The sequence below is a fragment of the Pomacea canaliculata genome, linkage group LG7, assembly GCF_003073045.1.
Source record: "Pomacea canaliculata isolate SZHN2017 linkage group LG7, ASM307304v1, whole genome shotgun sequence".
NCBI classification, from domain to species: domain Eukaryota; kingdom Metazoa; phylum Mollusca; class Gastropoda; order Architaenioglossa; family Ampullariidae; genus Pomacea; species Pomacea canaliculata.
Window position 1 is genome coordinate 9,734,275 of NC_037596.1, and position 21,617 is coordinate 9,755,891.

Genomic DNA, 21,617 nt, shown 5'->3' on the forward strand with positions numbered 1-21,617 from the left:
ACAAAAAAGAATATCAATATTATAGGACTCTTCTGATTATAAACAAAATCTTTCGAGTTGTTTTCCCAAAACTGTTTATAACATAAAACGCTGGTCTTTGTTCTGCCAAATACTATTTTATAACTTCTCCAGTAGCTATTGTGAATTTCAGATTTTATTATTGAAGTAAATTTGATCGTAATGTAATATCGTAAAAAAATATATCACTGTGTTGAATATACGGAATTGATGAGAAATTCACAATAGAAAAAATACATTAAATACAGCTCGACCCTATCAAAACTATTTTGTTGTTGTCTTATTTTTTCAAGTGACTGCTGTGAGAACACGTGTATGGGTGTTGTGAACCTGGCTAAAAGCGTTTAAAATAACACACACACACACACACACACACACACACACACACACACACACACACACACACACACACACACAACTGTATGAAAACGCATGCACAAACAAGAATAGCGCTTTACAAAAATGTTATACAGACTGAAGGACAAACAACCATGAACACATATTAACTACCGTGCATCCATATTCCAATATAACAGACTTCCCTTCTACAACACTCACTCGTCCACAAAGTAAATACACACACATTATACACGCTCGGGGTCAGGACAGGGTCACAGTGAAGTCATTAACCAAGCGGTCGCATTGTACTTGATAATAGAAATGAATCCATGTACAATCATGATGTCTGCATTGACCTCAGTCTGTGCATGATGATGTTTTTAGGTGAGTATCTCGAAAGTTGAAATGTTGGGGGAAGGTATCTACCCAAATCAAGAGAAATAGTATCTTGGATTAAGCTTTGAGTAATCATTCGAAAAACAACATACCCCACTAATTCTTTAATACCGTGTTTGGTGTCTTGCTGTCATACGATGCTGGGATACGAAGCCATTGGCGGGATATTTTTAACAAAACACAAAATGCCATTTGACCGAGGCAAAACACTGAAAACCGTTACCGTGCAGCTAACAGTAACGTACGTGACCTCTTCGCCTGTGGCACCAAATAGACAAAGAAGAATAAAATTTATTAATATCCATCTTTCCATGAACTGAGTGCTGAGCTGCTCACACATTCTTTTGTTGTTTTAGCTGTGATGTTGTCTCTGTCACACCTCAAGTAACGTATGTGAATTATAAAAGCAAATAAATTAGCTCAAAGTCGCACAACGACTGGTAGAAATAGTGTACGTGTAAATCGTGGAATATCCCCACGCTACCAATACATGTAGTTGATTGCGTTATAAAGGTAAGTAACTCTTACAGCCTTCAACAGAGATAAAATGCAGTTCTTTCCCCTGAATTCCAAATTACGCATCACTCACGTCTTGTGACTATGTAAACTTTTTTCCCCTTCTGCATCTTCTTGATCCGCACGTCCAAATAAATTTTTAAATATTATCTGATAATATTTTCATATCTAAAATATCTGTTAGTAGGTAGTTTGTAATTATAGATAAATCTGTACACATATCTATAATGTGTTACCTAAGTGGAATGTGTAGATCTACATATAATTGTACGACTATATATCGACTATATACGAAGTATATGACTATATGTAAGGGATATCTATTTATTCAGCCAATGTTCACGGAAGCCTATTGTAGTAGTAGTAGAAGTAATAACAATAATCATTATCATCTTTGGATATCAAGGGATTTTTTTAAGTGGCAACATTTTAAGATGTACTAAGCCAGGGGTGGGCTATAAATTTTCCCAAGGGGCCGCATGAGAAATTGGGATGGTTTTAGAGGGACGGACTAATATAGTTAACTCAGTTTTTCCCAATACTGTATATATAGTATATACTGGCGGGCGGGCCAGCGGGCGTGCCGGTCAGAGACTGGGCTGGTGTGCACAAGCGAACTCAAACATGAACTTAAGCTTAAGTTGGCTGACTCAACTTTAAGTACAGTAACTCGGTGTGCACAAGACAACTCAAGTCCGCTAAGTACAAAATTTCTTACTCAACTTTAAGACTGACCTCCCCCAGGTATAAACCCTTACTTAGCTGAGTCGGGCACATTTCTGATTTCTTCGCGTGAAGAGTGACAGAAGATGGCAGCGAGACGACTGCATGTTGCTTTAGAATGATGATAAGAAGACATTTGAGGAGGGAACGTGTGTTTCGTGACAGACACAATCCTTTTGACCTGTGTGATCCGTGATATAGCCCTAGTTGCTGGCACGGCATAAAACACACACAATTTGACCTGTATGCCGACGTTGAACTCTATGCTCGATGTACCTGTGCGATTTAATACAGGAGGACATCGACCACCCTGGCTTTTAAATTTGACCGTTTAAAAAAAAAATTTAGGCCCTTTTCCGTTTTTGCTCTCCACGAGCACTGATGGCAACTGCTATGTCTTTCCACAGCTGATTTTTTTTCTTCGCGGTCCACGTATTGGAAAGCCCTTCTTTGTGCTCTTCCACCAAGCTGATGAGAAGCCGAATCTCACAATCCCTCAAGTTGGCCGTTTTTGGTGGGTTTTTTTGTGCACTTTTCTCTCTCTCTCTCTTTTTTTATTTTTTTTTAATTAAACAATACATATACAAAACATAACAAAAACTACCGCACACATCAATTTACATAAATAGATCAACAATTATATCTCTGACAATCTACACAAATATTTCCTCCATCTCATCATGCCCTACCCTATGAAAGGATCAGCTGACGCTAGTAACAGCATAGGTTGTAGTGCCAGTGGTTTGTCTTAAATGTAGCCTAGACAAATACTGATAGCTTTCAACATACATCAATAAATAACACATATTCTAGCCAGTTCGCACCTTTCAACAGACCACTTTTTACGGACTTGAAAACTCGGATCGAAACGTGAATCGGCTGAGCGACCAAGCGTTGCTGTACCTGCTGGGCTACAGGCCTCGTGTTTACTGCAGATCCATGGTTACATTGATTACATTCTTTGTTTGGGTGGTTGTGGTGGTGATGATGTGGTAAAGGGGTCTTTACATGGAACAACGTCGTGTTAATCAGCCTCTACAGTTTACAACGTATGAATTCTCTGTAAGAAAGATAAATCACAGCGTTTCTTGCAGAGAGTGAAAATACAGATATATCATAACATTTATAAGCAGTAATGTTGTCTTATGCAAAGCAGGGCTCGATCTTAAAGTCTTTGAAAGTTGAATTAGCTAACAAAAGGTTCACTATTATGAGAACTTAAGGTGCGGACACACGAGAAGCCAAAAGCGGCTTCGCAAGCTTGGCTTTCGAAGCAGCGCTTTTCCGAGCCCGCTTGCGGGCTGCTTGATAAGCTGGCTTGTGGGGGGCCGCTGGTCACACACACGAACGCTGTTTCGGTCTTAAATTGTTTGTGCCTATATTTAGGCCATCTCGCTATGGGAGTTAATTAATTCGATCAAATGAACGGTCTGGTCCTCGCTGAGGTTCGCCAGAGGCCCTGTTGCTTTCACAGCCATGTGGAAACGCGTGGAAAAGTAGAACAGGTTCTAAAGCGCGAAGCAGGCCGCAAGCTAAAGCCAAGCAGGCTTACGAAGCCGTTTGGGGATAGCTTGCAGTGGTGGTCACACGGCAAGCAGGAAAAGCAGGGTTGCTTCGGAAAAGTTTCGTGCTTTTGGCTTCTCGTGTGCCCGCCGCTTTAATGGTCCTGCGTCGCGATATCGTGGACATGTTAGGCCTTACACACGGACCTTCAGGTAGTATGCTTGCGAACCCCGTGACATTTAGTGGTTGCTGGTTATGTGTGATACACTATGAGAAGGTGACAATCAATATTATCTTTGAAGAAGTCGTTGCGCACACGATGACGTCATATAGGTAACCAGCGGTTGCCAGTCGGGACAACGCCCTCTAGCGGGACCTGAGACAGGAACACCTGGCATAAATAATGAGCTGTGGTTATTACACGTTTTCCGTGAGTATAAGCTTGATATAAGATAGTGGCTAGTCATTACTTACAGAGTTTGAATGAATTTGATCCCTTGATGGTTGTTGCACTGTCTTGTTCTTTACAACTTCAGTCTGCCCTGCCTTTTTTTTTCAAATGAGGTTGATTTTAAGACGACTGTTGTGTCTGATACTATTTTTATCCCAGTAGGAAAGGATCAATCCATACCTGTGTGTTTGTGAAGGTGTGAGTCTGGAAAGCTGACGATAGGTGTTTCGTTAAAGTTTAATAGGAAGGTAGACAGTGAAGCACGTCACAAGCCCAGTGTTGTGTAACGTGGAAATAATGCTTCGGCGAAATTCTCGGATGTGAGTTTAGAGATTTGACAGCTTGCTTACCATAGGACGTATATAGATGTATAGCGCATTCCCCTTCTCCTCGTCCTCAGATCAATGTATGTTCTAGTGTCAACAGCTGCATCTGTGATCGTATCAATAATGTTGTGAACTTAATCATGAGCAACTCGGATGAGGTTAACACGTACTAGACAGGTGCTCACTTGCACATAGAGATTGTGTTCCAGTGTGTTTTTGTGATCTTTCACAGTCGACACCTCCTTCGCGTTATTACAAGACAGGATTATGCACAACTGACTTTTACACAGAAAGCTGCTATACTCTTGGTGTCTCTATGTTTATACCAGTACTGCTGGCCAACTACGACTAAGCAAAAACGTTGGTTTATGGCACATCATTGGCAGGTTGCCCTGAAGAGGGTGTTGTGTGACCATCGGAAGAAGAGTCTCTGCTAAACCGATCTCAAGTCCTAGTAAACTTGTCCTTAATAAATTTTGACCACAGCATTCTGCAAAAGCTTGGAGTCTGGTGGAAAGGATCGTTTAGGGTCTGTTACCAGTACAAAAGTCAGACCAAATCAGATGAAGTGAGACCAGCTATTCGTTTACAGGATTTGTCCTGTATGGGCTAATTGAGCTGGAGGCCTTCTGAAGGAGGAAGAATCACCTCCCTAGGCCATTCCTCAATCGCCTTCGGTCCAACACCTAGCAGCACGTGGGCAAGGTGCACCATCGGCCTCGTGACGTCACTGGGGTGAACCGTTGCTGTGACCCCGATAACCCCCTTCCCGACATCGCCAGTGTGTATGGCCTTGAAGTGTCATCCGTCGATGAGTTGCCCGGAGTGACAAGAGTTTCGTACCCCCTCGTGGAAGGAAAAACCGCTTCTAGTGGATTACAAGTGTAATTTGTGTTATCCACATTCTAATTGACTGGAGATGAGAAGGGTGACAACCCTACGCTTATCGGGCGCCGAATTGTGAGTATGTTAACAGGCAACTGATATTTTGATGTACTGAGGAGACGTTTAGAGAGGGTGTGATGATGAGACTGTATGCAAGATTAGGAACTGATATAGTGAGGACTCGAACATTGGAAACTGTTTTAAGTTATGATGAAAGAGATTGATATATTTTGTAGCACGGACTGACTCTCCTACCTACCTAGCCTATCAAAACCTAACACCTAACTCCCTGGGGAGGAGAAAAGAGACCGAGTGTCACGAGCCGCTATTTCCAGCGGACCAGATGCCTTGCTTCACTAAGGTACTTCTAGTTAACTCAGTCTCCAAGCTCTACTGCCATACCCAGCAGAACCAGTTCCAGTGCCGGGGAAACAGGTGCGGGCACTGATTTTTGCCCGCTATTTTACGGGACAGTTTGGGTACTACGTCACCCGCTGTTGCTGTCCGTCTCGAGCCTCACCGCGACGCTCGCGCAACCAATAAGCAATATTGATTGGGACAGCTTCATGCAATCGTTTTATTGTGTTGAAACAACATGTAGTGTATGTGTTGCTCTTGTGAGAGCCAGCTTTCCTGACACTCGTCAAGATATGCAAAGTGTATTTTCTTGAGTTATGAATGAAAAACTTTTACAATATGCGTTTGCACATTCCTTGAAGTGACTTTTTTTGATACAAATGAGAAAAATTGCTTGTCCATTCTGACTTTCAGTTCCACAAGCATGGCATGATGTCAACAAACATATTGGACCAAAACAATTCAGGAAAAACTAGAAAGGTAATGTACTTGCACACTGCTGGGGCTGATGCAAAGTTACCAGTCTCATTAAAAGGAAAGTTAATATAATACTGTGCAGTTTAAAATGTCAGAAGGCATCTTTATAATATAAAGATAGTTTTGATACATGGGCATAGTTTCTTATAAAGTTCATGATTATCCTGCTCTTTATATACTTGAGCATGGCAAATAGAAGTTACCTTGCTAACAATTTTTGTTTAAGTCTAGAAAATAAGTTCAAATAAAGTTTCAGTGAATTAACATTCATCACTGCCTAAGCAGCTGCTTAAAGGTAATGAGTGAAGTTTACTGTTTAAATTCAAAGCACAAATTATAATGACACTTTTGAATGACTGGTTAGACCTCCTACTTTGTTGGGTTTTTTTTTTGGTGCTTTATTTTCTAAAAAAATAAATACTGTTCTAAACAGTATTTATAATGAAGGAATGGGTGTTTGCAGTACAAAGAATATAATCATAAGTGTCAAAATTATTTTAAAAAATAACTCTTTATTGTAAATTCTCACAACTTATAAATAGTGTGCTAGGTGTTTTCACCGACCTCGACTTCAGTTTTCCACTAAACATTTATTATTTGGAAGTTCAACAAAGTAAGAAGAAGGTTTCATGGAACTAAGTTATTAAGCACTGATATACTGCCTCGTTGGAATATGTCGTTTGTTGTAGAAATGTTATTCTGTCTTCTATAGTGTGGAGCTGACAGGAGGTGGTGGTGAGCAGGCAGTAGCAAGGCCGATATGGAGTCACATTCAGGGAAGAAATAAAAAAAGTACCCAAGTCGAGATCCCACTGCGATGACCCACAATGATAACCTACGACAAGAACCCCACAGCTCCGACGCTACTTCACAACCCAGCTGCTCGCTGACGGGTGCGCTAACAAACATCTCTCCTGAATAATGAGAACTGCATGCCAAATTTAATTTTAATTCTGTGCTATCATTACCAAAACAAGTAACTTGTTTACATCTCAGACCGGAAGAAACAAATGAAAGCAACACGGTGCACAAATGATCAAGTAAAAACATGCTCCCCTGTGAAAAATGATCCGACCGACCTCCCCTCTGTTTAATAGCCTCGACCGACCTATGACATAATCCCTTTCTAAGACATAAAATAGTGCCTGACATTACCAATTATTTTGTTTACAAAACAATAGTTAAATAAGACAACTTACTAACAAATTCGTTATTTACAAGCTTGAAAAAATTCTAATACTCGCAACATCTTTTTGTGAGCCTGCGTTCATTGTATTTTTAAATGACATGAAAGTCGACCACTTCGAACTTGTTTTGACCATGTTAGTTTCTTTCTCCTTCAAACTTTGTTGTTGCTGACAGTATTAATTATATCGTTTAAGTACATTATTATATAATCGTTTTCATACAAAGCATTGTTAAGTGCAGCTGATGCTCTATCGGTAGCAACAGTTTGTGTAGTGAGAAGGTCGGCGACTGGCTGGCTGGCCAAGTCGACCTCGTGGTCTCTTTGTTCACGGACGTAAATAGAGTCCGTGGTGCTGTTAACCAAAGTTCCTCGTGTGAAGTTGAAATATTTTCATGTTATAATGGTTCAGACTGATCTGCTTCTGGTGATCCTTTTGTTACCTGCAGGTTGGTTCTAGTAACTATTGTTTTACAGTTAAAGTAACGAATGTAACAAAGCTGAGGTATTTTTTTAACTGTAAATATGGTCTTAATAATTATTTACCTCACTTCGCTAATGGAGACTGCGTTTATATAGCATCCTCATCAGCTAATATTAATAATTGCTTGAATTGAAATATATCAAACACAACCTTAGTTTGAGTAAGGGAAGATACATATACTCCTGTAGTTATAACCAAACGTACGGCAGCAGCTCTAGACAATGGCAATCACATAATAATCAGTATAACACATAGTGTGTGAGAAGAAAACATGGCGACTGATGTAATGATCGAACCCATTTCATACTGTAGTAGAGAAGAGTCTGTAAATATATTAAGTTCTCTCTATCAAGTATAAAGTTTGTTCAATGAAGAAAGTCAAAACTGCCAACAGCAAGGGTGGCTTTCCCAAATACCATTATAATTTATGTAACCTATTCATCGACCTGTGATATTAAAATGAAACTATCACAGACTCCTTTGACCCATCTCATCGCCATTTCCAAATGATACCACTAGCCGCATATCTAAAAACAACTCCAAACAAAGGAAAATTTCTGCCTCTGTTGTGGACAGAATAAAGGGATATTTGTGTAGTGTAGTATTGTAAGCATATTATATTACCAAAAAATCCATACTATTTTATAATTCAAGAATGCTGATAATGTACTGACAGTATAAATAAAAGAACTCCATCTTGTGATCTTCTTGTTGAGTGTAGTGACAGTGACGATCGCAAGTTTTGCTTTCAGGTAGTTTAGAGATTCTTGTGCGTAACTCTAACATTACAAACATATTTACACCTGTAAGAACATCAAGTCATAACCTTGTATAGAAGGTCATGTCACAACACACAGTATAACATGTATACAAGTTTTATTAAACTTACCGTCTGCACGTTCTAGTGTCGGAATGGTTACTCTCATGAACAAGCAGAAAACTTTTGGTATACGATGTGAGCAGAACTACTGAATAGATTGTTTACTTGTCAAATTCAAGACTAGCTTCAGAAAGTTTCATACGCGACTTGTAACACGAGCACAGTGAAGTAGGCTTTGGGCTAACACGACAACATCATTGACACAAATTTTTAGCAAAATGCAATTGGAAAGTACATGAGTACATTATGTGTTCAAATATACTTTGCAATTAAAAGATTTAATCCAGGACTGTTGATCGACGAACGTGCAAAGCCTCAAGTACAATTTATCAATTAACAAGTTCGCGGAGTGTTGCTGCTTTTTCGTTTGTAGTCAGTGCGATCGCAACAATAATTCTTATGTCGGTTCGTTTAAATCCAAACATTGTCGTTTTATTTGATTACATGGTCTTTTGTTTTGATGTTAGCTCCTCGAGATCATTTTAGAAGTTGAAATCTGATAATCGCGGTCATAAAGATGCAGTCATTAAATTCAAGGGAAACCTTTACCTGACTGATTATAAGGTTGAAAGAGGGTCAGAAGACAAGTACTTGGGAGTTGGGACTGTTATTGATAAAAAAATTAACATTTAATGTAAACACCAGGTCTTTTGTCTTCATCTAGTATTTGCTAATAATGGTTGATTACAGTTAATAAATGGTTAAAAGTTATTTATCTGGTGATCAAAAGTAGCTCAAGACATCAAACATATAAAAATACATGATATTTAAAATGTGCTGTACACAAACAGTACCACTTGCATGCAGATATCAAATAGCAAGCAACCTATTATAGCACTAGGACATAATGAAGAGGAAAATCAGAAAGATGTCACCAGTTTTACAGTCTAAAGTGTTTATTACTCTATAGTTCAGATTTACATATTTGATGATTTGCTGTTTCATCAGGAAAATTAAAGTAGCTTATTCATTGTCTTACAAATACAAATCAAGCACAGTTCACATTTTTAAGAATAATTGGAGTTAATAATAAGGAATAAGGATGCTTGGATAGTGTAGTGAAGGGGTGCCCAGTAGTTTAGTGGTTAAAACACTTGTCATAACAGTGACCCACTATAAACACTACATCAACATAATTTTTACACCCTTCCTTTTGCAATATTTTACTCTCAGCTCTTGTTCTTGTTATTTGATTTCTCTTTGTGTTTTCTGCATTTAATTTTATTCTTTGTTTAGTACGGTTGTTTATTCTTTTATAGCTCATATGTTATTTGTTTTCCTGTCCCTCGTATGCTGTCCATGTTTCATTCTTATTCTTAAGCGCTAAGGGCATGCTCCTTTCGAGTGTGAGTATTCGCTTTGCAAATTTTTCTGTAATTTTGAAATCCTTAAAGTTTTTATTTGATTTTCCATGGGTTTCCTTATTAAGCTTTGCTGATAAAAAGTAGACAAAATAAATTCAACAAGTCTTGTTGTTGTTTGCTGCTGTCAATACAAGCTTTATTTACTAATAGAAAAAATTGACATCATCATGAATAACATGCATTGACTGACAAAACCGATATCTTACTGAATCAATTAGGTTAACAAAGTTGGTTCAGGGGAGAGAGCAACATTATGAGAGCATTGCAAAGTATCATTTTTTTATTAGACTGGTTTGTTGTAGTCAGTCCATCGCCTGAACTACGAAATATTTTTTTCTGGCCATGGAACAGTCAATAAATTGTGAAGAGCATGGATTCTTCTAATCTTTATTATTTCCACTTGTCATTCTTTTTGATGGTATGATCAGTTAAAGCACAGACATGTATAAGTTCATGGTTCACGACCTCTCTCTCTGTGGTCATTCTTCTAATGATAAAACCTTTGCCTCCAATTAGTTTATATCTGTGCTGGAGCTAGTCGAGAAGTAATGTTGATCACTGAAACTTCCCAACCACAAATGTGTAATACCCTCCATGTCGTACTTGCATTGTAATGACTGTATGTGAATCTTTGTGTAAAGAGCTCAGTACAGCCTACTACAAGAAATATGTGCGGAAATTGCTTTGCATGTTTTCTTTCAATGGCGCCTTACTTTACCAATAAATCAGTAAGATTTGTCTTGAAAGATAGTTTACAAATTCTTCTATTTTGAATTTAATACCAAGTATGATAAAAATGCCAAATCCCATTGGAAATTTCTATCTTTGATATAAGGAGTAGGGCTATTTATAACTTTGTTTATTCCGATAGCCTTGTACTTATTTAGCTCTAACTAAAAAGATTTGAACGCAGAAAAGTGTTTTCAGAATTCGAATGTATCAATATCTTACGGTTTCAGCTTTAACAAAATACACTACTGTCTTCCCCCATCTGTAAGTCAAGCAAGCTACAGCATTATGACATTTTTCTATTGTTGCAGTGAACCTTATTGGAGTGGAGTTTACTTGTCCAATATTCAAAGATGGTCACAACATTGTCAGCTGCAAGATTAACAAAACAGCTGTTGAGGCTGCAGACTGCATATCGTTACAAAATTATGTGTTACTGGAAAAGACAACAACTTCTCGTCGAAATCCACTTGTGATAGGTTTCACTGAACCCTTTAATCTGTCAAATTGCAGACCAGTTCAAGAGCCTGTAGCAAACAGCTGCTGGTGTCATGAGGCAAATGGAGAAATCTTTGACTACAAGTGTGACTTTGTGGCCAACCGCAGCAAAGATATCGATGCAATGCTTCAATGCAAGATTTGCATTAAACCAAAGAATCCTTTAGAAGAGAAAATACACGATAACTGCAAACGTATGCGCTTTGGTTAGTATTATTTGTATTACTGGGAGTATTAAGTTGCTTTTTGTTCGCAAAGACTAAAGATGAAAATTTAAATTTAAATGATTTATTGGCGATCAGAGTTGCAATAGTAATATTATTAAATAAAAACTCTATCTTGTATTCTTTATTGTTTTAAAGGATAGCCAACCCTAAATTGAGGAAAACACTAAACTAATCATCACAACATAAGGATAGGTAGTTAGAAGTATTAAATCTGTGACTGGTCTCAAAGCCTTGCATTAAACGGTTGGTCCATTTTTTCCCAGCCAAATTTTCCTCTGTCCACCTCATCGTTACTCACTCCCCAAGGTGTCAGACAAGATTCATGGAGGCCCATAAGGTCAACCATGCTCTTGACAAGTTCGTTGGTCTTGCGTTCTATGTAGAAAATTGTCAGAGAAACACATAGCACAAATAGCTACAATGCGTCCACAAGATGAGATATGAAAAGAAGAAAAACACTGTTTCTGTCCAGCGGCTAACTGATAATTCTTTTTATGATCTACCTTTTCAATTAATGGTATATCTCATTCACTTACGCCCAAACCCACTAAATGTTCAGATTTGAATAGAGTTTTTTTAAAAGAAATATTTACTCAATCACAGGTCTCAGGACGTTGAAAACGTGTGCGGACGTTTCACCGCCGGACGTTTCGGAGTCGGACATTTTGCCGACCGGCGTTTCGCCGCCGGACGTTTCGCCGCATTATGTCAGAGAGAGAGAGAGAGAGCTTACTTACTTCTCAAAGAATGAAAGTAACTACTAGATTACACAATAATTCTTTATTTCAAACAAATTTTACACACAGACTTCACAGACAGTTCACTTTGATTGTCACAGATTATGCGCAACAGCTTTGAGAAAAAACATTGATACAACGGCGAGAGAAATGTGTGAGCTAAGGGGCGTCCCACACTTGACTTCGGCTAAAGGTCCCGCGTGAAACGCCGAAATGAAGTGCCCCGCGCCGAAAACGTCCGGCGGCGAAACGCCGGTCGGCAAAACGTCCGGCGGCGAAACGTCCGTGTACCGTTGAAAACCAATTGGCTTTGTGATTTTTTGTTAAACAGACAAGTTGACATCAGGTAGTGTTACATGCATCTATTAATGCATGTGTTTGTGAGAAACTAGCTGGCTCGGCAGGAGTGTATCTTATCAAAGTTATTTTCCAACAAACATTTACTTCTCATAAGCCTGCGCATCAGCAACTCATTTTTTCCCCATTTGACCCAATGATTCCTCATTGCTAGGTCAGAGCCTTTGTAATAAAAGACAGTAATTTTTCAATTTTTCTCACAGATTCACTGGGTTTCTTGGTGTATGATTAAGGTGTACACCCATTCTTGCTATCTTCTGTTAACATTGCACGTAACAGACGATCGAATGCCCTCTGAACGTTTATAAATACTACCTGATATTGCCAGACAGTTGTCTATTTATGGCTGTACATAAATTGAAAATGCGGTCAACGGCTGTAAACCAAATATTTGTTTGTGCTTTTTTTAGATATTAAATGATTGCTTTCTGCCCACTGAGGTAACTTTTTGTTTGGTTGCATAATTTGCTAGTTCTAATGCTTCTTTATTTACTGGCTGGTTAGAGTCCATTTTGTAATGTTGACTAATTTATATCATGTTCTTTCTTGAGTCCTAATCCCCGGTTGTAAAGTTGAATTGTGACTAAGAAAGGAGTTGGGACAGTACCTGTTCCTTTTTCCCTCCATTTAAAATTACAGCTGGAATCGCTATCTTGCCATCTATCTGATGTTCTTACTTTTTCTCTTTTGAAATGCTCTTTTGGACATGTGTGTGAGAGAAAAGAGAGGAACTTTCTTTGTGCCTGTATGTTTGATATACTTTTCTATATTGTTTATGAACAAATTCAGGTGGCAGTTCAGATGTCGGACCAGGTTCAGGTGGTAGTTTGAACGTCGGTCTCATTGTTGGTGCCATTCTAGCAGCAGCAGCAACAGTCATTTTTTTTGTCCTAATAACTGTCATCGTTGGCTTGAAAATACGTTGTCAAATGCGTAAGTTCACTGTGATCATTAGGATATTTTAGTAAACATTTTTATTCATACTGAAATACAAATATGAATGTCATTGTTTCCTTGATTTATAACGTGTAAATACAAGCTAACATAAAATTTCATTTATTTTCTGTTTGCTGTATGAAGATAAATCACTTTGTCGCACTGTTTTCTGTGCTACTCACCCACCCATCAACTCACCCCCATACACACGCTTACTCGTAAAATTACTTTTACATAATCAAAGATAACAGTACCATTAGTTGCATATGCATATTATCTGCAGGCAAAATAATAATCATGGTTATTAATTTTTCAGAGAACATTATAACAGTGCAGATGTCATAAGATCCAAGTGACTGTAAAGTTTGCTCCCAGGAGCTGAAGACTGAGCAGAAAGCTTTGTGCTTGCGTTCTTGATTTTATATATATATATGATAGAGATGCTGATGTGGATGTACATTGGTGTACTTTTATATCTGTCATAGCTGCTTAACCACCCAAGTTTTTGAACAAGACATTCCGTTGGTTGAAGTAGAGAACGCACTAGCTGAGAAACATTTTGATGTGTGAAATCACATCCAGACATTCTTATAAAATTCGGTATTCTTTCGAGCCCCTATTGTTCTTGTCGGTAGCAGATCCTTATGTTTAATATGGTCAGATTTATGTAAACACTATTTTTTCGATATCACAGAAAAATCAAGAACAATTATTTGGAACAAATCAAAGCTTTGTGTCTTTGTAAAAAATATTATAATGATGATTGTTTTTAATCTGTTTGAAATCATTGTGTTTTATGCATGATACCATTTTTTGTTCTTTTCTATGCATACATTAAAATAAAAATTTGAAGTTTTATAGTGTTCTCATCTTGGGGATGAGCAAGCTGTATGAAAAATATTCCCTAGAATACTGCCGCCAAAGCAGAAGCTGCAAAGCGTTGACATTTCAGGACACTTCACAGAAATTCCACCGCAGATTAGCAACTCAAAATAAAACCTGAGTTCATCATTTTGAACCTGAATTAAAGATTCAAATCAAACAGTAGACTCACTGTAGTTCTCCTCTCCCTAACAAGTTCAAGCAGGCAGCTTCTGATGGCAAGGTGATTGCTTCTGCTTCTGATAATCACCACAGACTTCGTATACTCACCCTGGGTCACAGATTCTCTGATACTCGCATAAATACATCAAAGCATGAAAACGGAAAAAGGAAGCTCAATTAAAAATAATTCGTGCATTGTATGCTTATTTTCTCATGTTTGTTTAAATACCATAAAAGTAAAATGTTCAGTAAGAGAGGTATTAGGAGTTGTGAATGACGAAGCCCAGCCCTTTCTTCCCTCCATCATCTTCTTCCATTCTACATCAGGTACCCATTCGTCCACAACAGCTACTTGCTGGGCATGGGGAGTTTTCTACAAAGTTACTTTCTAAATTTCTTAAGCAGTAATCTTTTGGGATTGGTCTAAGGGAGATACAGTAATTATATTTTGAATTTAGTTCTCTCCCCTTGATCACATCCATTGATGGGAGATGTGCACGACGTTTGAAGTCTGCAAGTTCCCTAATATATTTATTTTTGTGTTAAGAAATCAGAGCTAAGCTTGCCATTGAGGCACTGTTACTAATACAGTAATACCTTGGTTAACAAACACAATCCGGTCCTTGAAGGTGGTTGTTAACAAGAGCATATTTCCCCATTAGAAATAAAGGAAATAATCGGTTCCCAGCCTCAGTCTTACCCTATTAACATTATTAAAATCACCTATCATTTGATTGAAAAGGCTAAACATGAGTAAATAAATTTAAAACTAACAGTTCGGAGATAGTAAAATAATAAATAAATAAATTTAACATAAGAACACCAACATTTTGACTGCAGTATGATGGCTTGAGTCGATGGAGGTGTGTGGTAGGGTTGGAGTCACTGGTTTGAGGGGGCATCCCCTTCCATAATAACATAGAGCAGCTGACTTTCTGGGGTAACTTCCTTTTTCTGTCTTTTTAAGGATGTATGAAACAACTTATTTAGAGTCTGGTGCTTTTGTCTTCTTTGGAGGACTCTTCGGTAGTAGGACATGATGTTTCCATTGAAAGAATTAAGAGTCCTATTGCCTACAGCATTATTGGGGTAAGTTTTTTTCCACGAATGTCTGCAGTTCCTCCCATTCAGCACACATTTGTTTAATGACAGAACTCTCCTCCTTTCCCTCCTCCTCCCCCGAAAAGATATCCTCAGCCTTCCCCTTTTGTTGTTCCTGATGGCGGTGCTCTAACTCTTCTATTGTGATCTCACTACTGTGATCTTCTTCAAGGCCCTTCACATCGTCAGTGTCGACCTCTAACCCTATGCTTTGCCCAATCGAAACTATTTCTTCCACAATTTCTTCTTCAAAGCCACCGAAATAGTGCTCTGGTACACATTCATGCCACAGTTTCCTTGATATGGAATTCATGGTGCGATACAAGACTTGGTTCCATGCATTATCAATTAGTTGAAGACAATTCACAATATGGAAATGATTTCACCAAAAGTCTTTCAAAGTCAGGTTAGGTAAATTGTTACTTCGAAACACTTTCAGAATAGGGCTTTTAAGTACAGTTTCTTGAAGTTCTAGATGATTTGCTGATCCATTGGTTGAAAGAAAGGGGTTGTGTAAGGGTGCATGTACACGACACGTATGAAGTCGAACTCTTCAATCAGGTCTTTGGATGGAGGATGTGCAGGAGTATTGTCCAAGATAAAAAGGCATTTCAGTGGCACCTGCTTCTCTTCTAAATATTTCTTGACACTTGGAGCAGAAATTTCGTGTACCCACTTGACGAACATTTGCCGTGTTACCCATGCCTTCGAATTTGCACGCCACATAACAGGCAATTTATTCTTGATTAAGTTGTGCTTCTTAAACACACAGGCGAGATGGTCAGAATGATAAACTAACAACGACTTCACTTTAAAATCGCCACTAGTTTTGCCATACAACAAGAGAGTTAGCCTATCCTTCATTGGTTTGTGCACTAGCAGTTCTTTTTCTTCCTTCGTCAGGTGTTATGTAAGTTCTCTTGGGAAGTTTCTTCCAAAAAAAAAATCCTGTCTCGTTCGCATGACAAACTTGGTTTGAAACATTACATTCCTCTTCCAGAATTTAAAAAAATTCTTTCACGAATTTATTTGTCTGTAAGTTATCGGAGCTGGCTGCCTCTCCATGCTTCCCTACAATATAAATGCCTGTTCTCTTAAAATTGTCAAACCAACCTCAATGTAGATGTAGTACGGAACTCATCACTGAGCAATCCTACAAGCTGGAAAAAATAAACTCAGGTGTACACACAGTCTCTCTCACTCACTCCTAGGCACAAACAATTAGAATGATAGCACGCCATGTGCAAGTACAAATTATGAATAAATAAACAATGATGCACTATGAGTAAGAGCACAACAAACAATTCAAATTATTTACACAATGAACAAAAGGTTGCAGTCCTCGAAACTGAAAAAGATACAGCAGAGAATAAGAGAGGATTCAGATATTAGTCATTAGTTTACTTGTTTCTCGCGGGAAATTTTAAACAGAAAATGTATATTTAGTACAGCAGTACAGGCACTGTATAGTTTCCACACGGAACATTCTCAGATCTGTCCTGCTGCCATTTCATATGCGGATTTTCGTAGGAAAGTGAGTTCCTCTATTTACGACAGAGTAAAATAAAGCATTTATTATGAGCTAAAATAATTTCTCTTTAATTTTTCCAAAAAAGAAAAATGATACAAAGTACCCATTCTTTGGTACGAAATTTCAAAACTAAAGTTCTATGATTTGGTCGTCAGTTTTAAAACACATAATTCACTTAGTTGCTAGAGGGCAAATTATGGCAATAACTGAACTGTTTGAATACTAACAACACCACAGTACAGAGCACAACAACAACCGCATGAAACGTTTTATCGCTTTTTTGGAGGCAACGTGCTAAGAGGGTTTTATAACATATTCTTGATGTCACTTGTTAGTCAAGCATCCTGTGCAAAAAACTCCTCGTTGACCCTTATTGCAGTCTCATGGTTGAAAATGTACACTCGGAACACTTATAGGCGAGAGGGTTAAGCAGTTAAGAGACGAAAGTAGCCAGTAAGCTTCTTTCTGGGGATGTGTGTGTGTGTGTCATATATCTTTGCCTCTCGTGAAAGGTGTGGGTAGTAAGATGCACAGGGACACAAGAAGAAAGAGAACCTCAGTCACAGGACCATGTGAGAGTCGTACCATGTTTACAGAAGTTAACAAGAGACACCGAACACTTCTGCTTCTTCTGTTTGGTCTGTCACTCGTCGTGGGTAAAGACAATTAACAATTTTAATGTTACCTCGTCTGGTGTTGCCATTTATGTCTTTGATAAATAGTTTTTAAAAGTGTGTTAAGCTTTAAAAGGCATTAGCTCTCGTGTTATGTTACAAATGAACAGAGCAGCTTTTCTTCTTGCTTGTTTTCTTGGTCTTCTTGTTATTCTTGTTCTTTAAATTTATGTTCATTTTGTTGGTTTATTTTCTCATGATTCAGGTCTCAGCTTCTCACCACAATGTAATGATGGTATTTGGGAAGTATTTTATGATCAAGAAACTTATTTCAACTGCACGGCTGAGGGAGAAGTGCAATGGACATTGCAACTAAGTAGTTACACGAGTCCTATCACATTAGCTGTTTGTGATAAAAACTGTAACATGGTAACTACCTTTGATGGCCTGTACACAGCAAGAATCACTGACATTCACAAGACAACAATGATCATCAAACCTAAGAACAACAGAAAGGTATATAACAATGTCGAGCTTGTGAACGGCAGACTGGAGTGTAGTCATGGAGATGATCATGATGGCTGTGGACTCAACCTTGTATGTAAGTACACAACCTTTGTCGATTCATACCAGTGTCAGTTAAGCAGTGTATATCCTTCCTTAGGAGGATTTCTTAATATTTGTCAGTAACTCTTAATTATAAAAACGTTTCTACTTCAACATTCTTGTGCATGTAGCAAATTTCATATCCAAAGCTTGCGATTGTTCACTTAAAGATTTTTTGTAAGCAAAGACATGTAGGTACAAAGTAAAATTTTACTCTGTATTGCATTATCTGGACTTGTCTTCATTAAAAGCCTTTTGTCGATCAAATATGCTTCGTCAACAGGCAGTGGGGAAAATGAAGCAAGAAACTGCAGTAGCTTAACCTTGATAGGACTGTTTAAGGGATAAACTTTACCTTCATTGCATGAACATTTATTCATTTCAAAATAAGAAAAAGTTAATTTATATAGCACTTTACCCTATTATCAAAGTGCCTTGCAAAAATTAAAATACATAATAATAACGGAAGCTGGTCTCAAAGCAAAGACTTCATAGCATTCTCAGTTAATATAGCTTCTCATATTGTGAAGAAGGTGAATGCCTTCAGCGTAGATGTGAGGTGCAGCCTTGCATGTTATCTTCAATATGTTTAAGTTTATGCTTTAAAAGTAGTTGAAAACTATTATGACAATTGTATAGAGGCACAATTCACAATCTCTGGTGCAGTGGCATAACATTTGCCGATCATTCCATCAATATAAGTCTTGTTAGAGCAACATGAATATGGTCCTTGTAAGCTTAGCTTCCTGCTGAATGTCTCTCCAACTATTCATCTCCATGATTTGACTCTCTCTTATTACTTTATTTTTTTTTTTTTTGCATTACAGATCCACCACAGCTTGTTTCATGTAAAGCATATAATACTTCATGGCTCATTGATGTGTTTTGTGTCATCTAAAAAGCTTACTCCTCAAGGAAAATATATACATGTTCACTGATCCGAACACAAGCGGTATGTCTTAGCAGTACATATTTTACTGAATGCAAAGTGGACAAAAAGTTCGTAAGACTAAAAAATAAAATATTAATATAACATTAAAGATTACAATTTAATTATAAATATTTTACGTTAATATATTTGTCACAGAATACAGTCTGCACAGTTTTTTTCTAAATCTTCCATACGAGCTCACGGTAGTAGTGGCAGTAGTGGTGGTGATGTAGAAGGAAGAAAAAGTAAAAAAGAAGAGCTTACTTTCCGTAATGCTAAAGGAAACAAATTAAGTCTCCTCCCAACAGACTTTTTTGGAGTTTTTGTATTTTTGGTAAAAGACGTAAAAAGAAAAAGGTGTGATTTAATAGTAATAGAAACCGTCTATTTTTAAAAGTTATGTACATTTTTCTTCTATCAGTCTAAAAATGAAATGCTAGAAACCGCTACCATGGTGACATCACCGACCACCGAGAAGATGACCAAGGGTGAAGTGAAGGTTTCAGGTTCCTGTCAGTTCAACACAACACTCCCAAGAAAAGAGGGAAATTATTCGTTTCTTGTTTCTGTCTCTCCGGGAAAACGAAATTTTATGGCGGAGGACAAACAGTTTACTGTTGGTAATTATACTTCTCTTCGTCTTTTGAGTTTATTTAAAGTTAGCTTTTTAGAAAGGTACACAAAAATCCACATTTCCGCTCAAATATTTATGGACATCCAAACAGAGACACAAAAACACATTTATCCAAAGAGACAGTGAAAACAGCCATAACAGCTCTTACTGGTAACTGGTTGCAGATGGAAATCCTGTAAAAGAGCAATTAATATAAGTTATGATGCCACATAGTCATTGAACCACTGGTGCTGCCGAGTTTGGGTGCTCAACAGACAAACTTGAGAGGCTGTTGATTTGACTGTATAGAGTAAGTTCTTAAACTAAGATATTCATTTTGCTCAGAGCGACCCAGATCGCCAACAGCATTGTGTGGTCCACAGCCGTATGTGCTAGAAAATACTGCTGTCACCTGTACCTGCAGTACAACTAGCCTGGGACAACCGGCAGGGTACCTGAGATGGGTGACAGGTAACCAGACACACCAAAGCGCAGCAGTCACGAAAGAAAAACAGGAACCGACATCAAAAGGACTACAATATGATCAGGTTCTGATTCTGTCCGATCACGGCAGTACTTGGCTCAGGTGTGACATTATTTGGGGAGCCGAAGTGATTCCAGGAGAGAAATACACTGCTAGTGTGGGATGTAAGATTTTATTTAATATTTTGGCCTTGAATATTTAATATTAGTTAATGGCAAAGGAAGACAAGCGTTTAAGTGAAGAAATATAGTTAGCAACAAATGAAATATGAGACTGAGAGGCTGTGTTTCTGTTTTTATTGGCATACCAGTTCAGGAATAGAGAGCTGAGAAAAACTGTGAGTCCATGTTGGCTATTGTATGTAGTCGTCTGCTAGACCTAACTTTTCGGGAGGTATCCCTCCTAAACTTGCAAGAAGAAATTAATCTAAAATATATGTGCTTTGGTCTAATTAGATGTCTGTTTTCCATTGTGTTTTGTTCTGTGTTTCGCTACTTATTTTTTAAACTCGTTTGATGAAATGTAACAGTTTGAAGACACATGATCTCATATTAGTGCATTATTTTCAGACGCTCCTAAGACACCACATCTTTCTTTCAAAGGCCTCGAGAGAAATCAGCAAGTCAAGGAAAGAGATCAAATAACTTTTATGTGTGAATCCGACGGTCGACCCAAACCAAACGTCTCCATTTATAACAACGACAACGACACTGTTCTCATAAGACACTCCTCTCCTGTCATCTACACTTTCATCGCTCGCTGTGAGGACACGGCTTTGTACACGTGCTCTGCGTGGAATGAGTTTCCCAGTCAGTCAGTGACCCCATCACTCAAACTGGAGGTGAACTGTAAGTAGGAAACGTACCTAAACATAAATGTTTTTTGGTTTTTGTTTTCTTTTCTTTATATTTGTGGCTTCCATTGCTCTTGTAACACCCAGCCCTCAAACATTAATTATATTTATTACATTTTCTGACGATGTAAAGTTTCATACGATCTTTAGTCAAATCCTTTGTCAATTTTACACACTTTACTTTCGCCTGCTTTTATTGTTTCTAACAAATTATTCAAACCTCGAATCCTTTCATCCATACATCCCGGCACGATCAAGTTTCGAACAAAAACACAGGAGTTGAGCTTTGATATCATCGCTTACCCTGCACCATACAAATATGAGGTGTGGTACGTACCACCAGTCATGAACACCACTGACCCCTTCTCAGGGAAGGTTGAAAGTTCAGAGCTGAATGTCACCTGTAAAACCTCCGATAAACGCCGTTACCTGTCCAGGTGCACTCTGATGA

At 38.1% G+C, this 21,617-nt stretch overlaps 2 protein-coding genes across 2 annotated transcripts; both read left to right on the forward strand.

Moving 5' to 3' along the window:
• Positions 1-7,092: 7,092 nt before the first annotated feature.
• LOC112568214 lies at positions 7,093-11,343 on the forward strand. The gene is made up of 2 exons (XM_025245390.1): positions 7,093-7,626; positions 10,946-11,343. The coding sequence occupies exons 1-2, from the start codon at positions 7,581-7,583 to the stop codon at positions 11,341-11,343; spliced, it is 444 nt and encodes a 147-aa protein (XP_025101175.1). The 5' UTR covers positions 7,093-7,580.
• Positions 11,344-19,569: 8,226 nt separating this feature from the next.
• On the forward strand, positions 19,570-20,634 carry LOC112568517. The gene is made up of 3 exons (XM_025245826.1): positions 19,570-19,836; positions 20,175-20,477; positions 20,624-20,634. The coding sequence occupies exons 1-3, from the start codon at positions 19,650-19,652 to the stop codon at positions 20,632-20,634; spliced, it is 501 nt and encodes a 166-aa protein (XP_025101611.1). The 5' UTR covers positions 19,570-19,649.
• Positions 20,635-21,617: the final 983 nt, after the last annotated feature.

Bases quoted from the DNA above. Each gene is read 5' to 3' on its own strand.
- LOC112568517 (XM_025245826.1), top strand. From the start codon at position 19,650: ATGCTAGAAACCGCTACCATGGTGACATCACCGACCACCGAGAAGATG. The intron at 19,837-20,174 runs GTAATTATACTT...CATTTTGCTCAG, and splicing joins GGACAAACAGTTTACTGTTG to AGCGACCCAGATCGCCAACA.
- LOC112568214 (XM_025245390.1), top strand. From the start codon at position 7,581: ATGGTTCAGACTGATCTGCTTCTGGTGATCCTTTTGTTACCTGCAG. The intron at 7,627-10,945 runs GTTGGTTCTAGT...CTATTGTTGCAG, and splicing joins GATCCTTTTGTTACCTGCAG to TGAACCTTATTGGAGTGGAG.